The 15,182-nt window shown below is 35.3% G+C and overlaps 1 protein-coding gene across 2 annotated transcripts in view; it reads left to right on the plus strand.

Moving 5' to 3' along the window:
• Nucleotides 1-15,182, plus strand: part of fand (Pre-mRNA-splicing factor SYF1 fand) — a 425,180-nt gene that overhangs the window by 283,976 nt on the left and 126,022 nt on the right. For both annotated transcript variants that reach the window (XM_090399826.1, XM_090399816.1), the window contains one exon: nucleotides 12,191-12,277. In XM_090399826.1, the coding sequence (XP_090255952.1) occupies nucleotides 12,191-12,277 (87 nt within the window). The remainder of the gene's footprint in view (nucleotides 1-12,190; nucleotides 12,278-15,182) is intronic.

Raw genomic sequence — 15,182 nt, forward strand, 5'->3', positions numbered from 1 at the left:
TTATATAAATATATTTCTAATTATCGATAAATTTCGTCAGTGCATATTACAGTGGTGGCAGTTAATCATATTTATATTTTGACAGTGAATCAGTTAAATATGATTTAATGAGTGCGAAATTCATTTCTGGCAAATACAAGTGGTTTGTGGAGACTGTGTCAGCATATCAGAAATGTAGGCTAATTAAATAAGTAAAGGAATTTGTGGTATTGAATGGATGTGTTTGAGTGGCTGATAGTTATATCATTTGAAAGAATGTGTTTGTGTGAAAGAGACTGGTGAAAATAATAGGGAAAAAAAAAAAAAAAACTTTGGCACAAAACTAGAACCGCCATGACTTCCTGACTAGTATTTCACCAAATGGATGTTGGACACTGGAAAAGTGCTTAGGAAGCAGCAGGAATGGTTAGAGAATTAATCATCCAAAGAGTGAAATCATTTTCTTTGCGGACTTCAACATTCATAATTCAAACTCGCTTTCTTTCTCTAATCTCACAGATCCAACTGGAAGGGAAGTTGAATTATTTACTTTACTAATGATCAACACAGCTCACCCACCAGCCATAATACTAGATAATCCTCATCATTCCCCTTACACTGTGGTCCTTCTCTTAACTAACTGTCTGCAAATATAAAGTAGTGTTACCTGTACCTGTTAGCAATTCCAACCTGACTTTCACCCATACGATCTCAGTATTGTGTTCTTAAGCACTACAACAACAACCATGTCAGTTGGAACGACCAAAAGGAAATGTCCTTTTTTTTAATGGTCAGGTGACTTTCAGCTCTTTCCATTCAAAAACTTATTTCAGCTAAATAACTGAAATAATCCTTTATGGAATAAACACCTTCATTTCCCACTCTGCACTAACTCACTTGATAAGAGAACTATCCAAACCACGGTTCTCCATCAGATGTGCCAAAGCAGCCCAAGATAAAAATTCACCAAATGGCTCAAGTCAGGAAACTTAGCTTTGCAGTCTGCTTGCCTATGGCCCATAACATCTTAAAAACATCACCAAATCTAAATCAAACTTTGAAAGATCCAAAAAAAATGTATGTCTTCCTAAAATGGCAGTTTAGAGTACTGGTTCCCCTTAAGGCTACTAAGCACTCCTACCCTTCCATTGCTTCCCCCTCTCTGACATCCTGACCATACCATAGTCTTAGCTTCCAAATATATTAGACAAATCCTTAATAACATAGATATTAGAAAGTCTCCTGGTCCAGATGGTGCCCCCCACCCCTAGATTATTCTAAAAACTTGTGTTCTAGAATTAACATCCATCCTACACAGTCTTGCCAAGTTGTAACAGTCAGTACTGTTACAATTTCTGCATACCCCAGTGCTGCCCATAGAATTACATGAGCCTGGTTTTGTTAGTGGTGCTGTTGTGCAATCAACCCTTACATGTTCATCAATAGAGAGAGAGAGAGAGAGAGAGAGAGAGATTGTTGTCTAGCTAACTAAGGGTTAACATGTAGTGGGGAGATTATGAGAACTGTGTAACTGTAATAGCAATTCACAAGGTTGCAGTGCAGCTACCTGTTATTTTCAACATGCTAAAAATACTTGGGATCAGTAGGATGTTTGTGTATTGGACTATTAATCATTATAATGATACAGATGTATCTGAGTGCCAAAGAACAGGGTGATCATGCTGCATTTTAACCAGTTCTCTGTGAATGTTCATCTCTCGTGACATTACTTTTTTGCATTCTCACAGGATTACAGAGCTTGTAAGGGCTCTGTAATCCTGTGAGAATGCAAAAAAGTAATGTCACGAGAGATGAACATTCACAGAGAACAATGTCGTGTGTACTAACTGATAACCTGGGGGTGAGAGCCAGTCATGATAGTCATCAGTTAGTATCATTGTCTGTCCCACACCTTATGGGGCAGAGGGTGATAAAATTAATGGCTTCTCTCGATAAAAATATTTTCAGATTAGAAGATTTTTATCGAGTAGTTTTTCATCCATTGAATAACTGTTTAATTGCCAAAACGATTGGGTATATTCCTCAGATGTTGCATAGCACCCAGAATTCAGAGAGGTTATCATCCCACATCAGTGGTAGTTTGGTAGGGGACGATGTATCAGGGGATATCCAAGTTTCATTTCGGCGAGAAAGGGGTCAAAATCTTAGTGTTGGATTTTTAAAAATGATGATGATAAAACTTAGCATGAATATATTGTTCAGCATGAGCTCTTAATTATACTGTCTTGCTAAAATTCATAACCTGTTGTCATCTGCATTGGTTGATCTTGTTGCAATAGTCTCTCCAGTTTATCCTTCTCTTTCATTTTCAGATACATCTCAGATAGTGGATATGTAGTTATATCTTTTTACTTTAGCAGATTCAGTATCCAACCTTCATGACTTTCTTACTAAAATCATTATTGTTCATCCTTGGATACCATTTACTTAGAAATTGAAAACAACTATAGTATTTCTTTTCTAGATCTTCCTTCTTCATTAGTCAGATTGGAGTTTTTAGTTTTCTGTTTTTTTAGAAAAAAACATACACTGGATAATGAATTCATGATCTATCTGTTTGCAATCCTTCTCAGAAATCCTGCATCACAAAACTTCTATCCATTGAACAAGCTCACCTTTACTCTACTAAGGTATTCTTAATGCAAGATATTGTAAAATCTCTTATGGTGAAATAAAGAAAATTTTTTTCACCTATATTGATTTTGCATAAGTCATAAAATATATAAAATTAGATGTGTATATAACCTGCTTTAATGTATTCAACTTTGTATTATATTGTGAAAATAACTGAATGTAGAATTACAAGTATATGTAACTAAAAGGATTAGACAGGATTATATTAGTGAGCTGGAGGTGAATAATAATCTCTAAGGTCACTGAAATATAGGAGTTTTGCCGCCAAGACCTAGCATGTATAAGGGTATACCTTACATTGTTGTGGGGGGTAAGTAAGCAGAGGTGACATCAAGGTGCTTCCGGAAAATCCAGGAAGTTTGGAGGATGGTAAGACAAGGAACGTCAAATGATATAAAATGCCATGATTGTCGGGCAAAGGGGGGGACTTTTTTTGGAGTCTTGGAAGGAGAAGGGTGGGGAGTCCCTTGAGGAGTCGTCTGGGAGATCTTGGGAAGTCCGCTGGTAGGTAACCCCAGTGCAAGGGGAGAGTCAGGAGAGTAATTCAAAAGAACTTTCTGAGATGTTCTTCAATGAAGATACTGACCCACGTGTATGCTCATATGCTGAAACCGGAGCAGTTCCTAACATCGGTGAAGAACTATATTACTTTTCCAAGGGAGAGAACTTGCAAGATGACAACCGTCAAATAGTACCCAATCGCAGCCATTTTGCAAGAATGAGAAAGGAACCAGCAGAACTCACTCATACCCCTCAAAAACCCTAGGACTTTAAAGATATCGAGAGCTAGTAAGTAGTTTGCTCTATGTTACTGTCCAAGATTGTTTGTGTAGATAATCGATGCCAGTCCTGTTTAATCAATTGTAGTACGTATCAAAGAAGTTAGAAAGCCGAGTGTTAGCCTTAACGAAAACCTTTTTCCTTTCTGTTGTTAACTAACACATGGAAAGTATTACATATAATTACATATAATAAAAATTAAATTAAATTTTATAAAATTGAATGCAAGCCTTTACGGGCTCAGGACCTTTCACGTGATAAATAAGTTGAGTGTGAGATTTCTTTGTTTAATGTTTGCCGGCCTGGTTGGCTGAGTGGTTAGCATATCTGCTCTCTAGCCAGAAAGGCTGCGGGATCGAATCCCACCGTGGGCATGAATGTTTGCGATTGTCTGTGAAAATACTAGTGGTGGTGGCAGATGGTATAGATGATGAATGTAGTTGGTGGAGTGGTGGAGACGGAGAGTTGTGGAATGGGTACCCTCCCTCGACAAGTCTTTGGACTCCTGGAGATGTTATGTAATAATAATAATAAAAAAATAATAATAACAATGTCTCAAGTGATTAGCTTTACTTAATAAATTGTGATTCAAGAACGTGATATGCCCATTACTGTTTGTAAAATATTTGTCTTAGTTAAAATAAACATTTTTTGTTTTGTAGATAGCTTGTCTGATCTTTGTTAACCAAGTCACTGTCTCACAAAAACTGATTGGACCTGTGTGACCAAGGTAAAGTAATTGCGACAACTGTAAAATTCAGAGTTGCTTGAGATTAATGAACAAAGGGTTATTATATGTGCTTAGCGGAAAATTTCTCATGTTTATAAAGAATAATAAAATTTACATGGACCTTGATGGCACTATCGTTAACTAATATAAATTTTTCAAGAACTATTAAACGTGAGCATTAGCAATCTAAATTGAGGATTTTCCCTTAACTAAGGGTTTTTTTCCTTATTTTACGACACTAGCATGTATAAGGGTATACCTTACGATGTTGTGGGGGGGGGTAAGTTAAGCAGATTACAAGGGACTAAGGTCAAATTATAGCATAACATGTGAGTTTTAAGATTAGAACATTTTTGGCAAAGATAGAGGTTACTGTCTCCGAAGGAATTGAACATACGCTCAAGCAGACACAGATATCAATGTAAAGGGGGGGGGATTCAAAGATAGAGTAACTAGAAAACAAAGACAATTACAAATGGCACAAGTCAACATTACAAATTAAATAATTAATAAATATCTATAATATACAGCATATCAATTCCATTGCCCTCATTGTCCATTTCAACAAGTCATTCATCAGCAAAGCCAGTAACAGTTATAGAGTTTCTGTCTCCAGTCTCTCAGGATGATGTCAGCCATATCTCCAGCCATATATTAAACCCATATCCAAATACATCTCTAAAATATTAGGTCTGTTAGCATTTGAGTGGCTTTCTACCTGTCAACAAAATTAGTTCCTTTTTTTAAGCTCTGCTAAGAAATGACTTTCCAGTTTTGCCTGCTCTACTGTTTACGAAAATTCCCTGCACCTGTCATTTATCCTAATTCAGCCAAGCAGTAAATCTGCACCTATCTATTGTGAGGAACATCAGAACTGTTTTAAATTGCATAAGTTAGAGCATTCTGGACTTACAGAACATGTCATCCCCTCCAAACATGGGAGTCTTTGGAAGAAGACTAAAATCCTACATAAAAGCCATTTTCTTATTGAATGTTTACACAAAGAGTTTTGAAACCTAATTTAAATAAATCTGATGGGGCTAAAGTCTCTTTATGGGAAGTTGTTCTCCTTAACATGACTTGCCCTAGTTAATCTTTTAACCTTCATTAGAACTTTAGCATAGAGTAGACTGCTCTACACATTATTCACACTTTCCTCTCACATTTGCATTGTTGAATCTTCAGTTATGTTTGCTTATGCCTTAATTTCACTTATAAATTTATACTGTTTTTGTCCTTGATATTTTGACAAAAATTTAATATGAAGTAAATAATATCTCATGAGTTCCAATGGGATGAGCTACATATGGGAGCATAGGAGATGTTTTGTTTTGTTGATAGCTTGTCTGATCTCTGTTAACCAACTCACTGTCTCACAATGTCTCACAAAAACTGATTGGACTGACCAAGGTAAAGTAACTGCGACGACTGTAAAATTCAGAGTTGCTTGAGATTAATGAACAAAGGGTTGTTATATGTGCTTAGCAGAAAATTTCTCATGTTTATAAAGAATAAAAAAATTTACATAAACCTTGATGGCACAATCAAGGTTGTGCCATCAAGGTTCCCTTACTACCTGGGCTGTAGTAAGGGAACCAGAAGGTTCACTTGCTATTTGAACAGGAGGAAAGTTTTCTGGACTTGGCTATCTAAATATGATTATTATTATTATTATTATTTTCACTCATTGTGAACTGCCACACCTGTTAGGGAATCATAGCAGGCAGGGATTTGGGGTAAAATTGGGACAAAGATGAGCAGAGCTTTCATTTCATTAAAATTATTTTTGTGATTTTTTTGGAGTAAATGACTGGGTCAGAAGAACAGAAAATTTTAATGTCTGATTGCTATTTTCTTTCTGGATCATGGGAGGAGAAGTAGAAGTTATAGAGGTGATAATCCCATTTTGCACCATTATAATACTACAGGATACAAGACATAATAGCTGAGTGGAGGATGTTCCTTAGTAAAGGAGACATAGATGGGGTCATGGTATGAGTCTGCAAAATTAGAAATAACATTTAAAATATATTTGGAAAGAGACTGGTTAATAAATAGTTAAGGGCATTGACAGGATGGTAACAGTTATCTGGTATTATAGAGTGTTGGAAAAAAAGAGAAGGTAGTGTAAGTTGGGAACTTGAATTTCCTAAGGAAAATGATCTCACTAATTGGATATTTGGACTGCACAAAATCAACTTTAGATATAAATAATCAAACAGATTGGTTATCAGATTTGAGAATGATTAAAACAGCAAATAAATTCAAAAAAAATGTGGCTAGGAAATTTTGAATCTGATAAGGTTAAACAAAGGGCATTCTTTGATATAGGATGTCAGATCTGACAAATAATACGTGTCCATGTGATGGAAGGAATTTATAGTATAATTTGGAAATTCAGGTGAATGGTGGTTTTGAGGTTCCATTAGAGATCAGAAACCAACTTTTGATAACTGAGTGGTAGTGCACATGGTTCTATTAAGGCTAAGAATGTTTCTTGACACTCTAGTTATCTAACTGTCCAATTCCTCATTCTTTTGGCCTGCATAAAATCTATTCCCACTGGATTTTTACCCCATCTAACAGTATTGTGGTGTTAAAACTTGAGTTAATCAAGCTAAAAACATCTGTTCAAAATTACATCAGCTTTTCTACAGAAATGAATCACATCTGTGACACTCTTTCAGCCAGTGGCTTTCACTCCAAAAAAAAATCAACAAAACTCAACATTCTTCTTCTTCCAAATTAAACCATCACCAAAAAAAAATCCATCATCATCCCTTATATTTGGAGCACATCATAAACAATCTCATATATTCTTTAAAAAATAGAATATTCAAACTATCTTCAAGCCTTGTCATAAATTAGCTATCCTTATTCATCTCCCAAAAGATCTGCTTCATTGCCTACATCACCCTCTACAGTATCCATTCCTGCTGCAAGCTGGTATATTTTCATCACCCTGGAAGAACAGCCAATACTGTACTGTAGATGTGGAATATTACTCTGGAATTGCAGACCAGCTGCCATTGACAAAGATCATGGATTCTGTGGAAAAAATCTTAGTATATAGATGTAAATATAAATATGAAAAACTGTTTTTGGAAACTGCTACATCTTGTACAACATTAACCTAAACAAATTTTGTTACCTTGCTCTACCAAAACTTACTTAAGTGTTTGTTGTTTTAGAAATATATTTAAATTATTCCATTTTGAATCTGGTCTGGGTTTGTCTTCCTCCATTTCTGCCTGTATGCACATGTGTACCATATCCTTTGCCTTAGAAAATCTCTGGTGACTAAGGCAAAATATTTGATAATAATATAACAAAAAGTTATTTAATTATCTGTAGATGTTTGTTTCTTTCTAGCATAAACACATGAATGATAGTCAGCACTAAGTATCCATACTCAGTTGTAATGATATCCTTTGGGTGAAAAGATAGATTGAAGTCCCATCTTTTTACATCATTCCCACACAAAGCACTGTAAAATCTATAGCACAACAGTGATGTCCGTGTGAGTGGGTGGACATTTACTTAAGAAAAAAAAGAAGGAACCCATTGATATGCTTTTTGAGTAATTGGATATTGTAATCCTTAAAGAAAAATGGAATGGAGAAGATGTCTACAAAGCATAGAGGCAGACAGAATGAAAAAGGAGGATGAGAACCAGGTTTGATATGTTTAAAACTGGATAGGGAACAGCTATTGATCAGTAATTACTTATATCTTTCGAAGTTTATGTGAATGTGGAAAACTGTGACAGTTAATTCAGCAGAGCAACACCCATTAAATACCTACAGGAGAGCCATATGATGAAGTATAGAGTGTTTGAGAAAGTGACTGGAGCAGTCTGATCATCAGTTAATTGGATCATCCTGTTGTGAGAGCAGTATTTTCTGGTAGGGCAAATTAGGGATTTTATGCAGTACTAGAAGTTGTAAACTTGAGAAACAATGTCTGGAGTTACAAAGGTTACTTACTTTTTTGGAGGCAGTGGATGCTGTTGATGCATTGTACTTATGCTACAAGTGGTTAGAGGTTAAGTCCAAGAGGACAGAATGATGAGGGGAAGAGAGCTGATCTTGCATGACGATCTTGGTATTATCAAAGATGAGTGATAACGAAGTGTTTTTTGTATAAATAAGATAGGATTGTGTTTTGGAAGCATTGAAGTTGATAAGGTGTCCAGACTTACTCCACCTCACATGTAGCTAGGAGATCAGTTTAAGGAATTGATACATCGTTTGAGATATTTGAGCACTGTATGTTTTATCAAATGAAAATGAGGAATGGAATGTACTGTCTTTGGGAAAATTGTGGATGTGATTGATTATTAGTGAGGGAAGGTCATTTATAAAAAGCATACACCCGAACAGAAGGTAGGGAAATATGAAAAAGGGATGTCATTGGTAGGGAAATATGAAAAAGGTGGCCATCCATCATGACAATAAACAGCCAGAGAGGATATCCAATCCAAGTTGTGCAAGGGTAGATGGTAGACAATAAGATGGGAATTTGATAACAAGGCCCTTGTAGTCAACCTAATGAAATGCCCTGGAAATGTCTAGAATGACCACAAAAGTTTCTCTGAACCTTTCCATACCTTAATTCTCAGAAGGATAATGTTCACAAGAAGATCCATTGTGGATCAAGGGTATTGGAGTCTGTGTTGGTGGTTACTGATTAACTGGAGTTCCAGTTGACAGAGAAGTTGACAATCAATGATTTTCTCCATTATTTTTGAGAGGTTGAGGCAACTCTGGTGAACTGATAGCTTACTGCCTGGCTTTTATCTATTTTGATTAGATTGAATATAGACAGGTTTGTTTTCATGCCGCAGGATAGATGCTGAATGAGTATGAAAGATTATAAAGATGACATAGAATAGATGTTAATTCTTGAGCATATGTTGTGATACCTTCTGGATCCGGAGTTCACAAAATTTGTGTTTTTCTAACAAAATACCAGGAGATGCGGCAACCAGAAGACCATGGATGTTGATGACCTTATCCATAATTTTAGAGAGAACAGAAGTGAGAGTAATTGATTGGCATTATCACCTTTCTTTGGAATGGGCTGGATGTGGGCCTGTTTCCATTCTGTAGGATAGATGCCATGTGAATAGGATAGATTGAAGAGGCAATATCGGATAGATGTTAGTTCTGGGCACAATTTTTTAACACAGTAGGTGGGATACCATTAGAACCAGATGCCTTGTTTGTGTTCAGATTGTTAAGGATTCTTCAGATTTCTTTCTGACAGAAGTCTATGGGTGACATGGAGAGAGCAGTTCTTGGTGGACTGGAGGGAACTTTGTTCAGGTCATCGATATAGGAATTGGAAGACAAGAGTTATGCCGATAAGTCAGCCCTATCTTTAGATGAGGTGAGTACAGTGCCATTCAGATGTGAGAGTGGTGGTTAGCTGGGTGGACAAAAATTGCACAAAATGGCTTTGTCATGGGACCAGAAAGAGCAAGTGCCATTTAGACAAGAGGTGAATTTGCAGCATTTGGTCCTTTCAAAGTCATCTGCAGAATAAGCAGCTGTAGTCTTGGTCTTCAGAGGATTTTTCTTTTACAGCATTGGCACAGTTTTTTTTTAGAACCAAGGCCTGGATGGTGGCTGTTAATTTAGGGTGGAATAAGAGCTTCATTCTTGTGAGGATGATTTCTGTTATTTGGGCTGAACAGGTATTTGGATCAGAAATACTGAAGCAGTATTTGGACCATGGAAAGGAGTAATAGAGGTCATGGACGTTGTCCCATTTGGCATCCTTGTAGTGCCAAAGGATGCAAGACTAAGAACTGATGGGTGAGGGTTGTTCTGTGATGTTTAGTGGCAAAGCGATTTTGGCAAAAGAGATTGCCAAAAACAGATGGCAATCATCTCTTCTGACATCTTTTGTAATAGGTTATCATCTGAGTTACCAAATATAACTGACATCCACAGTTTACTTGGAAGAGGAGCTTGTTAGCAAGAGATCAAGTATGTTGACAAATTGGAGGGAATTGTCAGGTATCCTGCTAGGGAGATTGATAATCTGTATTAGGGCTTGGCTTATGGCAAAAGCCTCAGGATATCTGCCTGATTGATCAGTGAAACTGAAGCAGGGAAGCCGATTGGAGTTGAATGTTGAAGTCCCCAAGTCCTCATTAAGATATTTCAACTATAGAAAGTTGAGCTTTAGAGAGAGAGAGATAAAGTGGTCAGGGTGGTTAATGGAGTATGGAGAGCAATAGCAACAGCATATGAAAAGGATAAGTTGGTTTAGTAGAGAAATTTTGATCCAAAGCTGATCGGGCAGGGGAGGTTTGAATTTTTGCAGTCTCTAGCATGGTGTGTGAGTTTTGATGAATGCACAAGTGCTGCCTTTGCGGCAGAAAGAACTATTCAATGTGTAGTTTGGGCAGTTGAAGTGGACAGTAGTTGTTGAGATTGCCAGTTGGGGTCCTGATAAGAATAGTAAATCTGGTTTTTATGACCACTGTAGGTGGTGGTACACATCATTTGTATTGCTGTTTAGGCCACAGATGTTGGCGAAGTTGATGTGGAAACTTTTTTTTTTTTTTTTGGTAAGAATTAATGTGTGGATTTTTTTTCTGGGAGGGGGGGGGTGTTTCATTTTTGTTGTTTTTTATGATTTTTTTAAACTATTTTTGTGGAAGAATGTTTATGATCTACTGTAAAATCATATTTCTTTGGATTGTGATCCATTATATGTGGTGAATCATTTTAGTGCTGTACCCTCGAATCTGGGAGGGTCTGGACATCCTACAGTACATTAAGGATATCAGTCACACAGCATGTGGAAAATTGGGGGAGAGAGAGTTCAAGTTACTAGAACCGGAACCCTTGCTCTAGTGACCAAACATGGCTGCAGCCACTTCAGGCCTCTAATAAGCAAGGTTTGCCAGAACCCTGTTTGTGGAAAAACAGGCTGTACTACAGGAAGCTGGAGGATGACTTGACTGTGAGAGGCTATATATTGCACATTGACAGCCCTAACCAGGAGTTTTTTTTTGTTAGGAGCAGGAGTTAAGTTTTTTTCACTTGGTTCATTCCGAGTGGGTTTGCTGAGTTTTTCAGCTGCTGTTATATCTCAATGTGATAATGGAATTTTAGTTTTGAACCATCTATGGTATGCTGAATATTTTTCTTGGACTTCTTTTGCACATTTATTATAAATCTTGGTTGTTTAGAGAACAGTCTGCAGTTTTGAGTGAAATGAGGGATGTAGGTCTTCATTCCAGAAGCAAGTATTTGGATCATAAGAGCAGAAACAGTAATCAACACAGGAAAGAAGGAAATTAAATCACAGGGTCATCCCATTTGGTACTGTAATATATATGTAGTGCCAAAACAGTAAATGCAAGTTTGCTGTTTTTTTGGTATCATTGTATGGATTTTTTGTTGTTGATGTTGTTTGTTTGTTTGTTTGTTTACATCAATCCCACACAAAACAAGACTGTAAAGCCATAGCATTTTTACTATTTCAAACAGCTTCAGATGAAAATCCCATGTCATAATTGATCTTAAACCTATTGGTTGCATATCAGTATAGCATGTGATTGGAAAATAGAACTGTTATCCACCAAGCCACTTGAAATGGAGTTGATCAAAAATAAGTAACTAGTATTAATCTTTTGGATTTTATGTTATATTAATCTTTGTTTGCTTATTCTTTTCCTTGATTCTTTCAGCATTAACTTTTTATATCAAAAATTAAATGCAGTGACTTACAAATAGTAATCCTTTGAGTTATTAGAGATATTATATCCATTTATGTCAATTATTTCTTGGTGCCTTAAAGTTTCAGTTTGATGACTAAAAGCTCGGTTCTTAGTACTGCTAACAAAATATGTACAATGAAAAGGAAATAGTAATATGTTTGTGTTCCAGTATACTTCCAAATTGCTTTCAAAACTGTTTAAAAAAAAAACTTTTTTATTTTTATTTTTAAAAAAAACTTTATTTTTAAAAAAATAACAATTATATTAATTGTTATAATCTTAGATGTAACTTTATTTATTTATTTTAGGCTTATGAAAAAGGAATAGCACTCTTTAAATGGCCTAATGTATTTGACATCTGGAATACTTACTTAACAAAATTCCTTAAAAGATATGTATGTTTTATTTTCTTTAATTCAGTGTTTTAAATTTTTTTCATCCAGTAATTTATTTTGAGAAAAATATTGTAAGAAGGATCCAAGTTATTTTATAATATAGTGTAATTTGGAAAACTTAGTTTATATGGTTCATTTTGATCAATTAAAAATAATATTTTTGATTGATCAAAATTAATATAATTGATCATTAATAAATATTTGGCCAAATTTTATGTAATAATATAAGTGATATCCTTCAGGAAAGCTAGGTATAATTGTTTTATTGTTAGCTAGTATTCACAATTCATTGTAAGTGTTTTTTGCAGACTAGACTTCTAAAGAAGTAAGTAATTTTAATCTGTTTATATGTTTGATGCATGACAGTCATTGTGTGGGACATAGAAGATTTCAGGATTTGCCTTGATATTGTTCTTTCATTTTTTTATTGTATATCAAACTCAATAATTATATTTGTTCTGTGTTTGGAATTAGAGATTTTTTTTATTTTATTTTTGCTAGTTTAATCATTTATCGCTTTGATTTAATAGTATAGTGTAACCAAGTAAGGAAAGTAAGATCTTTATTATCAGCATTTTGTCTCAAGTTACTGAGCCAATTTAAAAGTTAGAGCTGTCACAGTGTGATCACAGAGACAAAAAGTAAAAAAAAAAGTAAGAGTACTTGAATATTCAAGCTAGTTTTCTAGTGACCTCACTTTTCTCTTGAAACATTTAAGGTAGCTGGTTTCATTGTACCATCATATTTGTGGTTTAAGCCAATAGAGCGTACTATTTGGTCAGCTGAGTTCCAAATTGCCAGCCCATCCTAATTTTTCAGTTAGAGAGACATGTAGAGAAGATTTCTGTCCTTGTCTACAAGGATAAAAAAATAAGAATCATAATGGACACAAGAAGTTAAAGAAGCATACCAAAAGTTCCTAGCAAATAAGTCATCAGATGCCCTAGAAGAATAAATAGAAAAATGTAAGAGATCTAAGCTGTGGGTAAGACTGGCTAAATAAAAGTCACGAAAAGAGTTTGGGAAGAATATAAAAGATAAATACCAAGAGAGTGGTATTTATCTTTTATATTCTTGAAAAAAACTTAGAAATGGAGGAAAGAGTACTGTAAAAGGAATCAAAGATGATAAAGGTAATATGAAAACTGAAGATAAGATGAAAACTGAAGATAAGATATCCTAGATATCTGGAATAATCACTTTGACTCTTAAATGAAACAAGCATTGACAGAACAGTAGTAAAAAATTTTCAAGAGGGATGCAAATAGAGTTACATATAAATATTTGAAGTAGAAAAGCCATCAAAATCTGAAAGTATGAAAAAACAGATCATTCACAGATGAAATTCGATTAGGAATGCTTAAATGCAGAGGTATATGAGTTTTGCAGTGGTTGCTCTACATAATTCAGAGGGTCTTGTCTTCTTCTTCTTCTTCTCTTCCGTCTAAGACGGGTTGAGTCTTCTCTTGAGCAGGATCTTCCAGTCTTCTCTATTCCTTGCTGTTCGAAAAAGTTCCTTATATGTTCTGCATCCCGAGATGTTCTTTATTAATTTCAGCCAGGTAATTCGTGGTCTTCCAGGTCTTCTTTTTTCAGTTGGAAAAGTATTGATTAGGACGTTAGGAAGTCTGTCTGCATCCATGCGTACAGTGTGTCCACACCATCTCAGTTGTTGTTTTCTAATTTTTTATATTATTGTCTTTTTATACAATAGTTCTTGTCTGACTGTGATGTTTGTTTTCTTTTCTATCCAACTTGTTCTATTTATTTTTCTTAAGCATTTCATTTCAAATGCCAGCAGTTTTTTCTCCTCTCTTTTTTTAACTGTCCACGCTTCTGCTCCATAGATGACTTGGTATAATTATTGCTTCATAGAGTTTGATTTTGGCTTGTTTAGATATCTTGTTTGTTTTCCAGATTTTCTGTAATTTTCCCATGGTGGTCCATCCTATCGCTATTCTGTGTTTGATTGTTTTGAGTTCATCTCAAAACAATCAAACACAGTTTTGATCAAAACATAGTTTTGATCCAAGGTATATGAAGTTTTCTACTTGTTCTAATTGTTCTCCGTTTAGGGTGGCTGAGATGGTAGTTCTGTTCCTCCCTATTTTCATCACTTTTGTCTTTTGTATATTTATTGTCATGTCATATGTTTTACAGGTTTCATTTAGCTTGTTGATCAACTTTTGTAGTTCATTTGGGGTTCTTGCAAGAAGGATGAGATCATCTGCATATTTGATATTATTTATGTTTGAACCGTTGACATTGATTCCAGGCTCATTGTCTATTGCTTTCTTTACAACTTCTTCTAGATATATGTTGAATAGGCATGGGGATAATGGGCATCCTTGCATTACTCCTTTTTGGATCTCTATGGGTTCTGTTGTGAGTGTGTCCTTTTTAATTATTGCATTTGTCTTAGAGTAATATTTTATCAGAAACTGTATTATATATTTGTCTATTGCTTTTTCTAGTAGAATTTTGAGAAGGATTTCTCTGTTGATGTTATCGAAAGCTTGTTTAAAGTCCACAAAACAACAATATAGTTCTTTATGGTCTTCCCAGCTGAGTTCTGCTAGTTGGTGCAATGTTTGTTGCAATGTTGGTGCAATTGAATAGTTTCCTCGGAAACCAGCTTGTTCTATGCCTATCATTTCTTCGTAGGTGTTTTTTAATCTATTTTGTATAATTCTCATGAATATTTTATAGGTATGAGGGAGTAAATTGATTGGTCTGTAATTTCTGCAGTCTCTTTTGTATATTGGGATGATCTTTCCAGTTCTCCAGTCATCTGGGATCTCTCCTGTTTGTAGTATTTTATTGAATAGGTTTGTTAAATATTCCATTGATATGCTGCCTCCATATGACCACAGTTCAGTAGGGATAGTATCAATGCCTGGTGCTT

Source organism: Typopeltis vanoorti, chromosome 1 (genome assembly GCF_054136105.1).
Source record: "Typopeltis vanoorti isolate ZY-2024b chromosome 1, IOZ_Tvanoo_1.0, whole genome shotgun sequence".
In the NCBI taxonomy this organism is placed as follows: domain Eukaryota; kingdom Metazoa; phylum Arthropoda; class Arachnida; order Uropygi; family Thelyphonidae; genus Typopeltis; species Typopeltis vanoorti.